The 19707-nt window shown below is 43.5% G+C and overlaps 1 protein-coding gene across 1 annotated transcript in view; it reads right to left on the minus strand.

The window, feature by feature from the left end:
* nr5a2 (nuclear receptor subfamily 5, group A, member 2) overlaps positions 1-19707 on the minus strand; it is a 62838-nt gene that overhangs the window by 13129 nt on the left and 30002 nt on the right. Inside the window, exons 5-6 of the mRNA XM_020098259.2 lie at positions 12702-12821; positions 9192-9339 (exon numbers count right to left, since the gene is read on the minus strand). Coding sequence (XP_019953818.1) covers positions 9192-9339; positions 12702-12821 — 268 coding nt within the window. The remainder of the gene's footprint in view (positions 1-9191; positions 9340-12701; positions 12822-19707) is intronic.

A 19707-nucleotide genomic window follows, 5' to 3' on the forward strand; every position in this document is an offset into this window, starting at 1 on the left:
TAATGTGAGCTTGTTCGCAGCAGAGAGTCCGAGCCTGTCCTCCCTATCCCAGACATCCCTCAGCCTTTAATTGGAGAGGAGTAGCTACCCTAGCTAGGACAGCACTGGGACCTGAGCAGCGGCCACTGAGAATGCATTAGCATTAGCATTGCAGCAGACTGACCTGTACATAATGATAACCTCGAGCTCCGGCCACTGGGAGAAAACCCCTGCTCGCACATACAAAACCCACACACACACACACAAATGCACACTGGTACGCACTCTCTGCCCCTGTCTTCCCCGCACACGCAGTCACGTAAACAAGCAAGTGTAATGCGGCCCCAGCGGTGGGCTGCTCGACTATCGGAGGAGGAGGAGGAAGGGGCAGGGGGGCAACAGTTGCCGCCGCTCGGCTGAAAAGTGTGTGTAATGAACTTGAGTTCCATTGATCGGGACTGAGAGTACAGAACCGGGGGCTGTTTGTCCCAGAAGGGCTGCCGTACTGCTGCTCGGTAGCCCCCTCATAAATGTTTGAGAGGCCTCAGCCGCTGTAGATCCACGCTACCTGGGTTCAGATTCTCCGTTACAACACACACACGTCCAGGTTGATGCTGATGATGGATGGATGGCGGGTCGGTGCTGCTGGTTGAGGGGGATCGATCGTTGTTTTAGTTTACTGTACCGTATGTGAGTGGGGTTTTTTGGACACTGGAGGAGTTCAAAGCGATTCGAGAAAAGCGCGGACGTTTGGCACTTTGTATTTTGTGTGAGAATCTATTCAGCGTGAGAATTTCAAAACGTACGCGCTTGTTTTACACTCTCACTTCTAAGATCTCTGGCCAAACACAGGGGCTGATATTTACTAGCATGTGCTAATTTGTTTGGCAAGCTATACCTTCCTATGCTGTACCCTTAAGCTCCAAGGCCCTTAACTGGCCCCTGAAAGCCCCCATATGCTCTACACATGATTGATATTACTGCAGATATCACTTAGAAAACACCTGATGTGCCAGGGAGCCCATCCGCGCCTCCTTTTGACTGCTAAGTATCAGCTGGCGGGAGGTCCTCTGCGTTATGCAGCCGGTAATAAAAGTTGAGCATTGATTTTCTGTAGCAGCTTGTAACTGTTAATGTTGAGACATCAATAGCCAAAGCAAAGCGCTGGTACCTTAATAGGAGACTGAGAACGTGGAGGGTGCGAGCAGAGGCTGACTCTAAATCACAGAATCTATCCCTGCCGATCGATAGGACAGTAACTGCAAGTGTCCCTCTGCTTTCCTAATGTTTTATAATAAACTGACAGCCTGTAATAAGGCCAGGGGAGAGGGAGAATGAGCAGGGGGAGAGATGGAGGGCAACAGTTTCTTCATAGCTCGCCCGTCTTAAATCACCCCACATGGGAGTGGCAGAGAGGAGCAGAGAGGGAGGTAGAGGGCAGGAAGCTGATTTTCCTCTTAAAAAAACTTTTACAGGAGCATTTGTCTGATTGTACTCACTGCTCGGGTAGTTAGAGAGTGTATTGATGGAGGGAGGCTGAAGTTTAGGGGGGATATGTCCTGTATTGCTTCGGCCGGGGCAGTGAGTTAAAGTGCATTAAATCCTACTGCCACCGTGCAGCCGTCAGACCCAGGCAGGAGTGCAGGGCTGCACGTGTTATGACTCTCACTGGGCGTGTTGGACTGTTGAAATTCACAAAGAGATAAAAACTCTTGCAACACTACAAGGTGACAGTGAGAGAATTTGCAGCAGATTGTTGCAGCGGTGCTCTGTTGTGATCAAGTGTCCTGCTCTGGATCTGTTTTGTTCAAACTAAATTAAGTTTTTACTTAATCCTTAATTTTTACCTTACTTTCACGTATTTGTCCATTTGGAAGTATCTCTATTACTTGACATGGTTCTTAAGTCTAAAGAGTAAATCCAACAAATCTGTAGTTTTTACAAGAGTAAATATGTTTAATTATGTCTCCATCCTTAGTAGTAATCTATTCTCTCTATCGGGCCCCCAATGAACAATCATATGGCTCTTTTGTCACATCAGTTATTTATCACTTAAGTGCATAACACTGGGGGCTGTCCATTTACAATGCCCCCCTCCAAACAAACCTCTCTGATAACTGGCCATGTTTGAAACCAGATTGTGTCAACAAAGCCACCATGTAGATCCTGTACGAACGTGATAAGAGTAAAAAAAGAAGGTAAACTTGAGGTTGTAAATTTGAAAGATACTAAACACAGATACAGAGATAATCAGGGCAGAAATGTCGAAATCCATTAGGAAATTGCAAGGTGAGGTATCTCAGGTACAAGATACAAGACTGAGGCTGAAGGGGGACGCAGGTCAGGGATGAGAGCAGGTGATCTTCAATATCCCCGCCACCACCTCAACTCACCGCAACGGCCGCTTAATGACAAGCCTGCAGTATTGCCAGGTAATACCGGCGTGCCGCAGACCTGGAGCTTTTATTGCTTGATAAAGTCTGAAAGCCTCTTAGACGGCCTCATTACACGGAATTCCCAACAAAGTGGCAGCAGGCGTCAGGAGCCGACAGCTCGCCATGTTAAATTTCTTAGGCTAAAATTGAGAGAAAATAGGCGGAAGTATTAGGTTCATTGCTCTCCCACCTGCTCCTGATGAAATGAAAGAAAAGTCATGACAGTCAATCAAGATGAGCCGTGTTCATCTCTCTCGCAGACAAAGTTGGAGCGACTTTTCGTTTGTTTGTTTCTCGTGTTAAAATGATGCCGGGAGGAAGCTGGTAAAAGATTTGTTTAAAAAGTTAAAAAAAATCCACTACATTTCAATCAGCGCTTCAATCATCAGTTAGTCGAGCACTTCAGCAACAAGCTTCCAAACATAGCGATGAAAAAGCATGAGGTGCAGTCGCTCTGTGCATGGAATACTCTTCATGAACCTTACACATGTGTTTAATACTACTATGTTTTTTTTTCCATTACTGCCATTATTGCACCAATCCAGTCACTGAGTCTGTAATTTGTGGAAAACACTAAGAAGTAGGATTTGTGCCACATGCGTCTGTTCTTATGAACATAGGGTCACATCTGTAATACTTCTCATGTGATCTAAAACACTTGAACACATGAAAAAATGTCTGCAAATCACATGAACCTACTTTAGGTCCACTGTCTTCATACATAACTTAAGAGTCCTAACTCAAATACTAGAGTCACTGTCCTCACCTGCCAGGGACAGTGCAACGTCCTCTCAAAAGTGTGGACATGTGACTAACCTTGCACGGACTTACTCCAGGTAAGAAGGTTTACATTGTAAATAATCAAATCTATTACCAAACAGCAGTTGTGGGAGATGTAGTCTTTAATTTCTGCTCTTACTCTTAATGTAGTTCTACGATTCTTTTGTACTTGTAAGTTTTATGGCTGCCACTTACAATACTTACAGGACAGGTTAAATTTATGAAGCTACATTTACTCTGTCATTTTAACCAAGTTCCATTTAACCAACGCTGCCTTATATCTGTGAAATAAAGGTTTTATCGCCTGATCCTGATTCCCGGCCCCTCTTGAGGGCAGGAGAAGAAAGCCACAACTCCTGTGTGAAGCTTTCCCTGCAGGCCAGAGCCTAACACCCCCACACACAGGATGACCACACTTTATTTGTGTATTGATCGGGTCAAACGTACACGATGACTCACTTCTGTTCACTTACAGCCCTGCAGAACGATTGGCTCCCACACAAAGCAAGAGGGGAAAGAAAGAATGTCCTTATTGTGTTGCTTTTAATTATGTTGTGAAGCATTGTGCCAGTTCTATGCTCCATTATTTGGCCCTTGCATTGATCAATGGGTGTAAATATTGAATAGTCGTCAACTTCCAATGTTAATCAATCCCCGGCCGAATTCTAAATGATTTGGTTAGTTTCAGGAAATTAATATTTGCCAGGTTTTATGCGAGAAGAGGGGGGGGGGGAGCAGGGTACATGAATTAGCCAGCTTCCCCGTTCGCTGGCCTGGGATCAGGGCATTGATTCTGAGCAGCCTCGGCTGTTGCTTAATTAGGACATACCTATCTGGGAATTATGTGTGTGTATGTGTGTGTTTTTCTCATTGTGTGGAGACAAATGCTGTCTGATAGAGAAATAGAGCCAGTGATAATGCTTGTCTTTTCTTCATCAAGGTTAATCACGTTTGCTGTTTGTGTTGTTGTCAGCAGATTGGTGTCTGACCTCGCAGTGCACGAAAACAGAAAGAGTCTGCCTGCACCGTGTGCCACACTAAACATACTAATGAGACACGTCCCAGCATAGGTGTATGTGTGTGTGTGAAGAAAGTGCAGGTCTGCAGTGAGAGATGAATGCACGTAAACACAATTTACCAACCTCTCAAATAACATTAAGGCAGACTTTGTTGCTCCCTCTCTCCATTTGTTCTCCAAATTCTAGGATCACTCATTTTGTTTCAGCTCGTTTTGTTTTATTCTCTGTCGCTAACATCAGCTCCACTGTATTCTGTCGTCACATTCAACCCACAACCCACTCATGTTTTTGCGGAATTTAAATCAGAAGCAGGCTGACTGCAGGAGATGCTTTCATGGTGCAGAGCATGACTCAGAGTTCAGTGTATAGATGTATATCTCATTTAAAAACAGTAGCCTGTCAATAGAAAGAACTCAAAGTAGTTATCAGGCCTTAAATGGGCTGTTTTACCTGTTCCCCCACCACATTAACAACTTCTGTTGTTAACACTCAGTTTGATCAGTTTTTCATTTTAAAAAACTATGGTGTTTTATATTTTCAGAGACTACACGAGGAGAGAGAAGAGGGAAGGAAACTCAGGATGCAGCAGTGGAGACAGAAACAGGAAAAAGGTACAAATTATTTAAAATTTTGGGTAAAGAAATGGAGGAAGACAGAGATCTAATTTCTGAGTATCTGAAAATAAAAATAAATAAAAATATTGATTAATTTTTTGGTGAAAATCTGTTCTTTAATTTGGGGACATTAATGACTTTACCACATTCTTTTGAAGGAAGAACAGATGAAGACTCAACACAAATTTAAGATAGGACACTTTAAGTAGGAAAGGGGTGGAAAAAAAGGATGGGAGGATGGAGTTGTGATAGATTGAGGCTTACAAAGATGGATGTATAAAACAGAGAGAAGGAAAGGGGACAAAGCAAAGCTGAAAAGATGGATGGATGGGTGGGTGGGTGGGTGGGTGGATGGATGGATGGATGGATGGATGGATGGATGGGTGGATGGATGGATGGATGGGTGGATGGGTGGATGGGTGGATGGGTGGGTGGGGGTCTGTAAACTCCAGCCTCGCTCAGAGCCTGATTAATCTCAGGACAGACAGTTAATGTGGTGCTGAGGCAGCTCTTGAGTGACTGTCTGTCCTGATTTCTTACGAATGGACATGAAATGATTTCTGATCACTGAACAGTCAATCAATACACATCATTTTACCATGTTTCAATATTTATTATTATTATTTATATTTATTCCATTCCATTAACCGGGTGTGAAAGCTGATATGTGTTTCCGTCAATTAATTTGAAATCCTTAAGAGAATAGAGTTTTGACTTAATCGAACATTTTCCCTGAGAGTTTCTGTCCTTATATTTAATAATAAAGACAGATATTGTGACAGACTAATTCATAATCTGTTAATCAACTAAATGATTAATTGGAAATTAATTAGAAATTATTTTATAATCACTTAACTATTTGTTATTTTCCAAACAACATTCATAGGCCCACTCATATCTTGATATTGGTTTGTTATTGGTTTTCCTTGTATTCTGTAATATTTACTACTTTTGGTTTTTCTGTTTTATTTTCCAGCTAAAAAGTATTTATCAGTGGTAAAATAACTGCAATTTGCAGGCTTACTTAATGAGGGAGGTTATTGATGTATTTTTTTACCAGAGCATTTGGTTCCAAAAACATTTTTTTAATATAGCCAATATTATAGGTGATAGAGCTGAAATCAAACACAAGCCTAAACTCTTGTCTTTATCAGCTTTTCACCTGCTTTGTTTCTACTAAAGGGCCTGACGTCAGTGCATTATTCAGAGCTGTACATGTCCACAGATCTGCTCCCTCCGCTGGGAGCGTTTACCACCCTGTGCTGCAGCTACTCTGGTTCTCCTCTCAGCTGACAAGGACTGGCAGCACCTGTCTCACCCAATTACACCTGATGGGGGTCTGACCCGCTGAGCTGGGTTAACTGGTGGCTGGCTGAACACTGTCTGACCTCTGTCACTGAGGCTGCACACACATGCACATGATTTACTGTTGAAGTTCATCAATGAAGCTTTGTTATTTTTCACTTTCCAAGGACAATGGGGAATTTTGAGGGCGAGTAAGCAGATTCTAAGTCATGCAACATCAAATAACTCATATTAGGATGCACACTTTTCCTTGTTCCCTGGGATAAAAAACTTTTCATGTTGAGAGCTACAAAGAGCACAAATACAGTTGAAGTAAATCAACTTCAAAGTTGGAGGACAAGAGTCTTTTTTCCACTTTCCTCAGCCTGAGTTTGTACATGAGACTCGTCCGTCACCTCTGCTCTGCTGCTCTGTCACCTGGTCATATAAACAACAACCTGTCAGTCTTTCTATTAGGCCTTTAAGCCTTTTAAAGAAAATCAAAGACCCATTAACAGTCATCTGACAACAGACAACACCTCGTAGTAATCCTTCCCTGAACTCTGACCTAGCCCTCTCTCTCTCTCTCTCTCTGTCACTCTCTCTTGCTCAACACACGCAATCATTCCTCAATGTCCAACAAACACTTAAGAGATCAATGTTCCAAGAGTGATAATCTCCCCCTTGATGGAAAGCGAAAGACTTCAGTTAAAGACAAGAAAAGAGTGGCAGGGGACACAGAGAGAGAGAGAGCAGTAGAGGTAGATAAAGAGGCAAAAAAATAAAGGTATAAAGACAAGTGTCTCCCTCAGCTGGAGTGACATCTATATCCCTGTCTTTATCGACAACTGGCTGAACTAAGAGCTCCACTGGCAGGGAGGAGGTGACTGATCGTCCGTCCACGGGAGGAGAGATGGAGAAAGAGAGGGTTGAAGATATAGGGAGAAATACTGAGAAAAAAAGAGAATGATAGGGACAGAAAAAAGAGGAAGAGGGATAAATACAGACTGCATCACTACCTCCATTACTCACACGGGTGAGGTAGTTGTAGTAGAGGAACTAGTAATACTTTCAGTGCAGTCAAAAACTATAAAGCAGAATTAATACTGTAATAGTTCTGCCCAACCACAGAAGATGTTCAACCATATGTATGTTAATGTACAATGTTTTTAAGATTTTGCTTTCTACAAGATTTCTATTAAAGTGTTAGTAGCGGTTGTAGCAACACTTGTAATAGTAATAGTTGTCCTGAATCCTCAGACATGTTCAAACAGTGTGTATCCAGTGTCATTGTCAGACTTAGAGATCAAATAAAGCTAATACAGAGGGAGAGTGTAATATTTTCACTCAGTATAGCCAGAGCAGCGCTACTCTCACGCTTTATTTCACTTCAGCTCTAATGGTTGGGCACAGGCAGCTGTGGAAACATACACACACGATGCATGAACCCACGCCCGCTTTCCCACTGCCACACACATTATGCATGTTCCCTCAGGTAAAAGTATCTCAACCCTCCCGCACACACTCATCTCCGTTCAGCTGTGTGTGTGTGTGTGTGTGTGTGTGTGTGTGTGTGTGTGTGTGTGTGTGTGCGTGTGTGTGCGTGTGTGATACTAATCAAATCATTTCTTAATCTCCTGGCTTTACATTGCTAGGGCACCTCACCCTCTCCTCCCCCACCAGCACCACCTCCACTTCCTCTAACGCTGATCCCCTCAGCCAGCTCTGTACGCCGTCGGTGTCGGGCTCCTTTTGCAAGAGGCCTGGGCGATGCCAGAGAACAGGCACTGCCGGGGGCGATACATATCCCTCAGGTGAGCCTTTCATTATGGATGATGTTTCTGCCGAATTATTTAGACCCTGAGACCCAGCAACACCCACAGCCCAATGAAAAAAACACACATACAAACGCATACACACACACACACACACACACTCCAAAGCCCGACTGCAATCCGCACCATCCCTCCCTCTCTCTGAGCTGTAGCACCAAACCACTCTAACACAAACATTAATCCTGCCTGATTGCCTGTGTGTGTGTGTGTGTGTGTGTGTGTGTGTGTGTGTGTGTGTGTGTGTGTGTGTGTGAAGCAGTTCATTAGTCTCTCTCTCTTTGTTTAGAGGAGATAAAGAAGTGAGAGAGTGACCTTTGTGGATTAAAGATGTATGTATGTATATAAGCCACAGATGCTCTCGATGCCAGGTGACAGGTTGAGCTGCCTCAACATCATCAGCCTCAGTAATGTAGGATGTTAAAATAGGTTTGGTTGATAATGTGTGTGTGTGTGTGTGTGTGTGTGTGTGTGTGTGTGTGTGTGTGTGTGTGTGTGTGTGTGTGTGTGTGTGTGTGTGTGTGTCCCTCAGAGGCCATTTGTTGCAGACTTATTAGGAAAAAGACAGAGATGACAGTCTCCTGGCAATGTCTGACCTCGGCTTAGAGAGCATGGAGCAGATTTGGGGCAACAGCGCACACACACACACACACACACACACACACACACACACACACACACACACACACACACACACACTCTTCTTCATCCCTTAACTCATTTGGCTACTTATCCCTCCACTTCGCTCCCTTCCCTGTATGATCCCGTGGGCTCGACTCTCTACCACCTTTCTGTCTCCAATGCTTTGCGATACCTGCCTCCAACCAACTCCTTCCCTTTTCCACTATCATCCTCCTATCATTATTTTCTAGCTCACACTCTCAGTCCATCTTTCACTCCTCCCTCTGAACGTGACGATAGACCCTGTGAACATTATGATTCCTTATGTCTTATTGATCTAGAGATTGCATGAAAGCAAATTTAAATCGGGTTATGTGTAAAATCATCTATCCTCCCTTTCTTTCTGGGAAAAGGACCATACCTCCTCTACCTCCTTCCTTTCTCTTTCACTGCTCCTTCCTCCCCTCCTTATCTTCTTCCATCCTCTAGATCTCTTTCCAGTGCCAGACCTTAATCCTCTCCTAAAGCATTTACCTGCATTTGAATTTAAAATGAAATTGATTCGGAGAAGGCTCTTGCAGTGCGAAGGGCCGACCCAAAAACGTAAGGAAAAAAATAGAGACTCACCCAGGCTGAAGAGGACCAGGAACTTGAGGCAGACAAACTCCCGCTGGTCGAGCTGCAGCGAGCGCAGTTTGGCCACCAGCTCCTGGGCGTGGCTCAACAGGTTGTTGAGAGTGGCTCCGGCCTGTGAGGCGATCACTGCATAGTCCACCTGGAATCAGCAACGAGAGAGGGACGTAAGAAGAAGTGCAAACTGCTCTGGAGGTTTTGACCAGTATGATCTACTCATTCATTGATTTGAGGACGTTACCGAAAATATTTTAAATAGATTTTGTAACAACTTGCTGATGATGGAGAACGGAGAGCGCACATCTGCTTGAAACAACCCACCCGATAGATAGATAGATAGATAGATAGATAGATAGATAGATAGATAGATAGATAGATAGATAGATAGATAGATAGATAGATACATAAACAGAAAGATGGACCCATCTTCTGTTGTTCTGACCCATCCATTTTAAACACGCACTCCCACGCTCCTTTTCCAGGTGCACTCCATATATGCAGCTGCAGCACATTTGTCTGGGAGGCAAGTCCTTAGCTGCCACTCACAGTAAGCAGGACCATATGAAATTTTTATATTTATTGACAATTCATTATCATAATTGACTGTGTGAGGGTTTCCAGGGGAAGGTAGATGTTGGCGTGCGCAGTTCCTAAAGCTCGGGGAGGAAGAAGGTCCCAGCGAGCTCCCATTTGCAATTAAAAGCAGCCTGGATTTGGAATTTATTTATCGTGTAAATAGAATGATTGCAGCTTGTTTTTCATCCGTCTGAGGACGGGGCAGAGTCGAGTAAATGTTAACAATGCGCCATGTTTTCCATCTCTCTTCCTGTCGTCTTCCCTCCCTCTCTTTCTTTTCTTTTACTACACTACTTGTTTGTCCCTCTCTCTTTCCACCTTCGAGACGGTGAGAGTTATGACTCTGTGAAAAAGCAGATGCTGCCCCCCTTCTAAGGTGTCAATCAATTTACATAAAATCAACTGTGCATGAAATAACTTCATTGAAGGATTGGACTGTTGATAGTGATGCCTTGGGTTATTGCCTTCTAGCCCCAAGTAAAAAAGAGAGGAGGAGAAAAAAACCCTGCAATAATGTGGCTATAGCAGACTTAGCACTAACCCCGGTGACCTGTGTATCAATCAATCAATATGACTTTATTATCCGTGCTGGAGAGACTTAGAGAGTAAATATATGAAAAAACCTTCAAATCTTAGCCCATCATGAATATGATCTTAAAGCTAAACATTAAAGATGAATGTGGAGGGTGAGAGCAGTTTGACGGGTGAAGGGGTTTGATGTGAATAGAAAGTGTTTGGACACAAAGAAATCTGCGACCGGCTGCAGGAACATCTGTTTTTGCATTTCTGCACCATTTGAATTTCATGTGCACCAGGAGCATTGTGCTTTCAAAACATCAGCATTTTCATATGTGGCTGCGAAGCTGAGAGGCCTTGTTTAATCATTCAACACTTCAGTCTTTGTCATTTCATGTCTGCATGCATTAGCCAAAGTTTCGCCACTTTGGATTTGATCCTGTCTTCAACGCCAAAACTAAAATCAAAGACAAACTGGTGACATGTCGAAATACGGGAGAAAAAAAAGCCAGAACATTTGAAATAGACTGACATTAGCAAGCCACTAAGATAAGGACAGGAGCAAGACGGAGACCAAATGAGGCTATAACAGTAAATCTGCTGGTAGCATGTCTTTTCTAAGGTCAGTATGAGTGCAGAGAGGAGCAGCTGATTCAAAGCGAAACATCTGTCTCAACGATCCATCTTAACAATCTTCTCTCTCTAATGTACGATACGAGCGACCTGATCTGCCTTTTTGGAATTTATCAAGAAAAAGGAATTAACCCTTCAAAACACAGCGTCCCACTCGTGGGTTGGTTTGGCCTTGTTAGTGCTTCTGTAGGGGTGATGTTCCAGCCTCAGTCTTCACACAACCTTGACAAATTATACATTGTTTGAAAGCTCAAAGTCTCCTGATGCCATCGGAGCAAGACATTCTAAGATCGTCATATCAATGCAACAGCTGTTGACACGGTATTGGTACATTATTTTCTGGCTTGTGTGTGTGTGTGTGTGTGTGTGTGTGTGTGTGTGTGTGTGTGTGTGTGTGTGTGTGTGTGTGTGTGTGTGTGTGTGTGTGTGCGCGCGTGTGCGCGCGTGTGTGCGTGCGCAGCATTTGCTTTGGGTGATGCAGCTACTGTGGTCTAAATATCCCTGGTGTTATCACTGTGCTGTCACCCCTGGCCAGGCAGAGAATAATAGGAGATAATGAACTGTTTCAAATTCTCTCTTACACACACACACACACACACACACACACACACGCACACGCTACACCAGCTGTTCATTAACCAAAGTATGCAAACGAAACTGTCGACCTGCACCTCCCCTGACTATCGGTCCCTCCTCCCCCTCCTCCGTACTTCTCTTGTATCTTCAAGCTGCCTTCTCCTCTACTCCTCATCATCTCCTCCCTGATCCCTCCTCCATTCCTCTCCTTCTTTCCCCATTTCATTCTTTCACCTTGTTTCTCTCTCCCTATCCTTCCTCACTTCTTCACACCCTTTGTCTCTCCCTCCTGCTTTTATTGGGCAACCATCCTCTTCCGCCTCTCCCTGACTCCCTCCTTCATCATTTCTCCCCTCTGTTCAACACCTGTTATCATCCTTCTCGTTGGCTGTTACTCCTTCTGGTTCGATGCACTTGTTCAACTCTAGTGGACGTTGCCTCTTGACTCTACTACTCACCAGTAGAAGTACTACTTCTTACTTAGCAGTAAGTGTTCTCAAAAATCTACCCCTGACCTTGTCTTCATTCAGAGTCGAAAAATGAAAGCACCTCCAATATTTAATCCAGTGTCTTGTGTTATAAAACATTTTGTTGAACAGCAATGTTTTGAAAAACCTGCAGATCAATTATTTATGACTTATCATCTCTCTGACAGCCTCAGGTCAGAGGCGTATTCTCGATGAGCAGTTTCAATTCTTACCTTTAAGTGTGTGTGAGTAAACTCTTCATTGTGCATTTTTCTGTCTATATGTTTGTATGTGCATGAGATCATTCTGTGTTGTCAGCTTCTGGTTGCTGTGATTTTTCTGTGAATCACAGGATCCTGACAGATTAAGGATTTGGGCCATTTGGGCCTCGGGCATGAGCTCCCACCAAAAACAAAAAAAATGGCTGACACCTACTCACTATGCTGCACTGTGTGCTTTACTTATTCACAGTCAGCGTCTTCCTGCTGAGAGAAAACATGCTAAATTGATTCTGCTGGTGACATTAGCTTATATCTATAATAATCTATTTTTAATGAAGCAGTGACTCCTGTGTGGCTGAGGGATCAATAATGCTTTAAGGGAAATGTTGAGATGTGCATCTGTGGATTTCCCCTGAGGAGCCACTGATGCATGGTTGGTGGGGTTTTGTAGAAAAAAAAAAGGAAACAGTGGCTGGAGGTAGAGCTCCATGTTTCCAGGGTGGGGACCAACTCACCTGCTGGCCGGTGACCAAAAGGATGGAGCCCTCCTTGGCGTGCACCACCTGCCGGAAAACGTGGTCCAGGATGAGGAGTTCGCTCCAGCAGTTCTGCAGCAGCTTCATCTGGTCGTCCACCTGGTGACAGATAAACACGTCAGTTAAGAACTTCTCTATATTTTCATCTGTAACAATGTGGAATGTAAAGTGTTTCAGTATCGATTAGAGCCTGAGCAACATGAGAATGTGAATCGTGCACATGTTCAGAGGAATGATTTGGGGGCTGCATCCTTCAGAGGCTGCATTTGAAGACTGATTGCGCCACAGCGGCAACATATCCCATAATTCATTGTGCTTCAGTTACAAATAGTTTTTCAAAGAGGTAATGGCGGCAAAAAGCAAGGCAAAAACATCAAAAGATTTTTAAATGTTGGTGCTCAACCGAATTGCTAAAAGAAACCATATTTGCAATGTTTTTAATCAACTGAGGAACTTTTTTGTCCAACAGGCGACGAGTGTAAGGGCGGGACAAGCTGTTGATGCAATAAGAAAACCAGACCATCTCATTTTGGTTCAGCCGATGACGGATGCAGCCGACGTTGGCTGCGTAGACGGGATCCTCTGAAGGATGCGGTACATTTGAGACACAGCTTAAATGTCAGTTGGTTGTAAATGGCAAACTATACTGTTAACTTGTCTCTGAATCAACATCTGGAATCCCTTTAAAGTTATTGTGCCTTTTTAGAGAATTAAAACATATATGTATATATTTATCATTTTCATAATTCAGTCTCGGTTTGTATAAATAACAGTTAAATCTTCTATCTGTATAAATTGTGGCCCAGAAGAGTCTTTACTCCAACAACAAATAAAGTCCAGTGTCCTGTCCTCATAACAAAAAGTTCAGGGAATGCTTTCGCCTCAGCAGCTTGAACACATCACAGGCAGCTGTTTACAGGGTAAGTCTGCTCACAGGTCAATCGCTATTGATCAGTTGCACACCATGGGCATTGTTTTTTTCCAACCTAACACAAAGCTCAAAAGTCCCCTGTATACACTCCAAAGCTTTCTCATGTGAACCTCTCCACACACAGTTGAGCACTTTGCTACGTGCCGGATTTTACAATGTTGCCAGGTTTATCTGTTTGCCTATTGCCAGCAGTGTCTGAGTGATTCCATAGATGATAATGATTAAGTAGCCACTTAACCCCCCCCACCCCCCTCCCCCTGAATGCCAGCCGCTGGCTCCCAGGGACCTGCCAGGTGAGCATGGGAAGCTGTCACAGGCGAAACGGTAGATTTGTCCCAAAAAAATACAACAACCCCCACTATTGCAAGTGTGAGTCTCTTCCCATGCCTGGCTGTGTTAATCATTACTCCACATATCCACACAGACAAAAAAGGCCACATTGAGGAGGAAGGAATGAGGAAAATGTATGAGAGCTTCTTTCCCCCCCCCCCCCCCGTTTTTCCTATCAACAAACATTGTGCTCTTTGTGGTATCGTTGGGAATAATGTTTCTCTCCGGGCACACTGCGGTTTTGGTGGTGATGTGAGTTACTTTGTTGCTTTTGAGTCTGTGAGAACCGTCTGAGTTGTTCAACACCGACGTCAACCGCAACCGGCCGGGCGAAGAATGTTGGATCGATGTTATAAGTTTGGGACGCAGGCAGGTGCAGCGTGAACGCCACTGACAGGAATGTCTTTTCTGTGTGCTGTCTGGAAATCATACAGGGATCCGTTTGTTGAAATATGCAGCGACCTTAGCCACTAATATGATGTCAACAACTGGGGCTCTGTGCTGTATAAGCACTGGCTGCAGCTCAGTACATTGCCTGTTGATCGGGATTGTTTTGACTGGTGATGGTGTCAAACAGTGTGTGTTTACCTCTCAGGCAGTCATAGCAATAACTGTGGCACAACAATGTCTCAGCGTAATCAAATCAGACACAATGCTTTTCTTCTGACCTTTATTAAAAACCAAAAGTGATTCCACATACCCGACAAATATGAATACCCTACCATCATGCGTCTATCATGCCTATTGAGGAACCTTTCCCATACTATTAAGAAATGATGTGGTGAAATTGTGCAGCAACAAATCTAAGAAGCAATTTTACAGCCCATCATCTCCCATTTTTCTTTTGTCAGTGAGAAAAAAAAACGAAAGTACAACAAAGCTCCAGTGACCTTTTCTGCCATTTCTGACAGCGTCCCGGCCTCTTTTTGTCTCTCTGTCCTTAATTCTGATACATCTATTTTTTTGTGGCCCCATACTCGAGGCGTCGCACATCCAGAACAAAAGTAAAATTCAAATGCCTTCATTAAAACCATCAGAAACCAAAGAAAGTGGTGAAAGACTGGAGTTCTCCCCAATCTTCTCCTCTCGGTCGCTCCATCTAAGGACCCTGGAAGCACATGTAAGTGCGGGTGTGTGTGCGTCTTTCGACGGATGGGTACATGTAAGGCCCAGGCTCTTCAAAGGACCCCCCCCCCTGCATGTCAGTAGAGCTGGCAAGTGTCGGGGTCCTCATCAAAGGGCTGTCCTCACTCTGCCTGGCTGGAAGCTCCTCCCTGACAAGAGGCCCGGGTCATCAAAGAGGAGCAGCTCAGAGGGGACGACGGCAGCCTAGCAGAGAGCAGGGGACACCCGCCTGGAAGAGAGGGACTGGTGACAGACGGGCGAGGGGGCGGGCCAGGGGGCTGGGGTTCAGTCCGCTGACCTTTTAAGTGCCGGGGACACGAGCTGTTTCCCTGACAAGCTCTTCCTTTGCTCTGTCAAATGAGCAACATTCATGGCGCCTGATCTTACAAGATCGGCCGCCTGCTCGCTCAGATAATATGAACTTTCTGACACGGAGTGGACGACCCATCAATCTTGTGATTTCACACAGACAATCTGAGCACTATCTCATGTGCAGAGAAAATAGTCTGTAAAACATGGGCTGATTGCCAGTGGCTGATTCATTCACAATACGACACTACAAAGTTCAAATAGGCAGCTTGTTGAAGTCCACAGGAGCAATAAAACCGATGATCAGTTTGGCTCGTTAATTCCTATCAACACATAGTCACGGAAAATTCAGATAACACTGCCTGTTTCTAGTTTACTGTTTCCAGCAAGGTTGACTCAATAGGAAACAAACGTGTTTTGTTTTTATTTCTCACTTCCTCATTTTGCCAAGTGAAGCAAAACACACTTTTTATTACGGCTATAACAGTTTTCCGTTGAATTAAAAACACAAGAAATCCAGATATGAGATCAGTGACAGTGTATCCCATGTGTTTATTTCATCATAATACCATAGAAAGTCATACTATGTTTTAAAGCTAATTCCAGCTCAGTGTGGAAAAGAATATGCATTTATTTCTGTGTCAGGGTAGAACCAGGCAATAAAAAAGTGACAACTCAGCAGAGCGTATGAGGCCCAACAGTCCCCTTAAATCCAAAGAAGCTGCACCAAATTCCACACACTCATAAATATCAGTCCCCTAAATATTTTTCATCAAAATCCATGAATTTTTCCCCAGAAGCTGTGAAAATACTGAAAAACGCCCTAAGAAAGGGAAAAAAGAAATTCAAACCTAAATTTAATGGGTTCTTCCCTGACCAACATAGAAATGACCTGAAATCCTTTTGTGGTTTAAAGACACAAATTCAGCCACATAATAACAATTTAAGAAAGAGTTTACAGCATTATTAAATGGTGCAGTTCACTACTTTGATTTCCACTCTGCACATTTTTGACAATCCTAAGCCTCCACCTACTCTTGGATGGAGCAAAACTCATTATAAGGATTTACTATTTAAGTTTCACACTCATGCAGAAAACATGCTTCCCCAAAAAACTGCTTCAAACTGGCCTCAAAATCCACATTTAAGGCTACTTTTCAAGGTGTGATCTGTTTAATATTTTAACGTCATCAGCCGTGTTAGCTTAAAACAAAAAAAGGGGAGACATACCAAGCAGGAACTTCTACTTGCAGCAGCCAGCAATGAAAAATACATATCCTCCAAGAAACCAATTTAACACCTTTATGATCGTTCAGGCGAGTGGGATCAATGCCCGGATCAATCGCTTAGCCCATAGCTTTTGTTCAAAACCACTGGCTGAGATTAATGGGATTTTCCAGAGAGAGAGTTAGAAAAAGAAAGCGAGGGGGAATGAAAGTGTCAGACAGGGAATGAGAGAATGAGAAAAGACTTGGGGGAAATTGAGAAAATAAAACATAGTGATTAAGAGCAGATATTCCCTCCATTTCTGGGCAAATGTAAATTAATTGGAAATGGAGCATTCAGACGCTGGCTGACAAAAGCAATGTTTATTCATAGGCCCCTGCTAAGAGTAGAGCAATTATCATGGTGTGTTGAGTCAAAACAGGCCAATGTAGTCGAGTCTTTTCCCCCTTTCTTGTGGCCGGGTTTTGGTCGAGTGCCACGAGCATTGTTAAGCTTCGTAGCGTACGGCGGGCTTTAACGAGAGTACACAGCTGGATCTGATTTTAATAAGTAGTTCCATTTTTGATGTGGCCTAATGAACAGATTAATGGAATCTCCTTCTGTGGAGCCTTAATGAATGGAGGGGATCGTGTGTATTTTCTGACGCGGGGGGGGAAACAGACACACATGCACAGACGATGAGTTTATCTGCCTCAAACGACTTGTACATAAACAATAGCTGCGCTTCTGTCTCTGCGTTTCTCTCTGCTGGACAAGAATCAATGCTGTCTGGGAGTACTACAGGTGAGGTTTGAAGCCGACATCAATGCTTGTGCGTCTCTAGCAGCCGTCCTTTGGTGCAGTCCTGTATTGGCATCTGTTCGCCTTGAGCCAAACAGGCCCTGTATTCACCTGGGAACAGGCATTAATTCACCTAGAACAGCGCCCGTTGTTCTCAGAGCGTTGCAAACACTTAATTATGTCGTGCTTGAGTTGTACTGTAGCTCATTTCCAGTTTAGTTTGGTAATTTAATTGAGGAGAGACTCAGTGTGGGGTTCCATCACCAACAATAAGATGGTGTGCAAGTAATTGGGTGTCAGTGCTTTACTAATCATGAAGTGGTTTGTGAAAGCACATGCAATCCTGTTGACCTAAAATCTAATTTTATTGTCTAATTACTTCTTCATTACCTATTTCTTGTCTAAACAAAGACCCAATTTTAAAAGGAAGTGAATTGTCCTTTAAACAAATCAGGTCGCTGCTGAAACTGAAGCCGGTTTCTTGTTTTAGGGCAAATTAAGTCGCAAATGCCGACCGAACGCCACCGCAAATCATTGTTGGCAGCCGCAACTTTCAAACGCCACAAATAGAGTTGCCTCTATCAGAAAAAAATGGCAGAGTGAGTGACAAAATCCCCCGAATGTTCCAGCTACGTGACCTGGTTGGTGGGGGGGGGGGGGGGGGGGGGGGGGGGGGGGGGTGTCATTGGGCGCCCATGTTCCTGTTGTGCAGACTGTAGAAGTGGATGAGAATAAGAACGCTTATCCCCTCTGCACACACCCCCACCCATCCCTCATCTGCTCCAAAACTCTCCAGCTCTTGTTTGTCATCGTAGCCACAGTCCACTCGGGCCTCAGTCCTAAAGTTGGTGGGGTGATAAGAATGCTGGGAAAATGAGCAGGTGGCAGGTGGTGCTGCTCGCTGAGTAGAGGAATGATAATATTGGTGATAATACACCAAACAACTAGATTCACTGAAACCAAATTTGTCAGCCAGGTTTGACCAGAATCTGCTGTTTTCAAATGAAACAGTAGTTGGTCACCTGCCTATCTGCCTGATAGTGGACTGACTTTTAGGACTTTTGCTACTCGTAACGTGTGCATATACAAACAAACTAGAATGTGCAGTAAACACATATTATATAATTATATATTACACAATATATATTTTATTTGTTTTGTTGCTGTTTTCATGCAATGGTAATTCAATTTCAATGTGAATCTAGTCATTAGTCAATCTAGTACAACTGCTAAAGAAACTCTAACATTAACCCAAACCCTCAAATGAACCCTAACCCTAATCATAACCCTATCATCAACCCTAATGTTACATCCTACCCAAACCCTGTGTTCAACTGACCTAACACATCCTATTGTATAAAATAGATATTTCACACCTTCTCATACGATTAGACAGACTTCGCAGAGGAAAACTTGTTTTTAATCTGTTTAATTTGTATATTTATAAGTGACTAGCTAATTGTTTAAATGTCATATGATCCTGGGCCCATTTTAGTTTTTTCCATCAGCAGCCACATTAGAAACAAAACATCAGGCGTCAGGAAATGTATACAACTCCTGAAGAGAATATATGCTAGCACACTTAGCGTCAACTGGATCGCACCAGCAGTGATTTGTGCCATGAATGCCTGCTGTGTGTCTCTGTATACGATATGTATATCATTGCGTGCATGCTCATCAGCATTTCACACTGGCACCTGTTTGTTGCTTGCGTGTATCTCTAATCCAACATATCAGGTAGTGGAGGATGCCTGTGGATTTATCTCCCACTGAGCACACAGAAACCCTAGACTGTTATTATGTCCTTAAACAGCCATAGAGATGCCACGGGCCATCTGTGAGCTCAGAAAATATCACCATTGTCACAGGTGGGCCTGCTGTCCTGACTCTGAGGGACGTTTTCCAAGAAGGAAAATACTTATGTTGCTCTGTGAATTATCTATTTCAGTCAGTTTTAAATCGCACTTTAGAAACACTTGTACTCTGAAATATGTTGAGCATATAGAATTACCAGGGTTTTGGTAATAATACTTTTTGACACTGGATTTTATCTATGTCTACCTCTGAAAGCAAAGTTTTAAAGATCAACTTGACAGAACAGAGATCACACGAATCATTTATTCGCTTCTTTTTAATTTCTATGTAATTTAATATCTGTCTGTTTTTTCCCCATGGGAAGCGCCAAGTTACCAACATGTCAGAAACGTAGTAAAAAACAATAAATACACAAATGTTCATGGACATTTACGCACCAACACCCCGAAGTTCTATCTGCGTCATAAT

Source organism: Paralichthys olivaceus, chromosome 3, assembly GCF_024713975.1.
Source record: "Paralichthys olivaceus isolate ysfri-2021 chromosome 3, ASM2471397v2, whole genome shotgun sequence".
NCBI lineage: Eukaryota > Metazoa > Chordata > Actinopteri > Pleuronectiformes > Paralichthyidae > Paralichthys > Paralichthys olivaceus.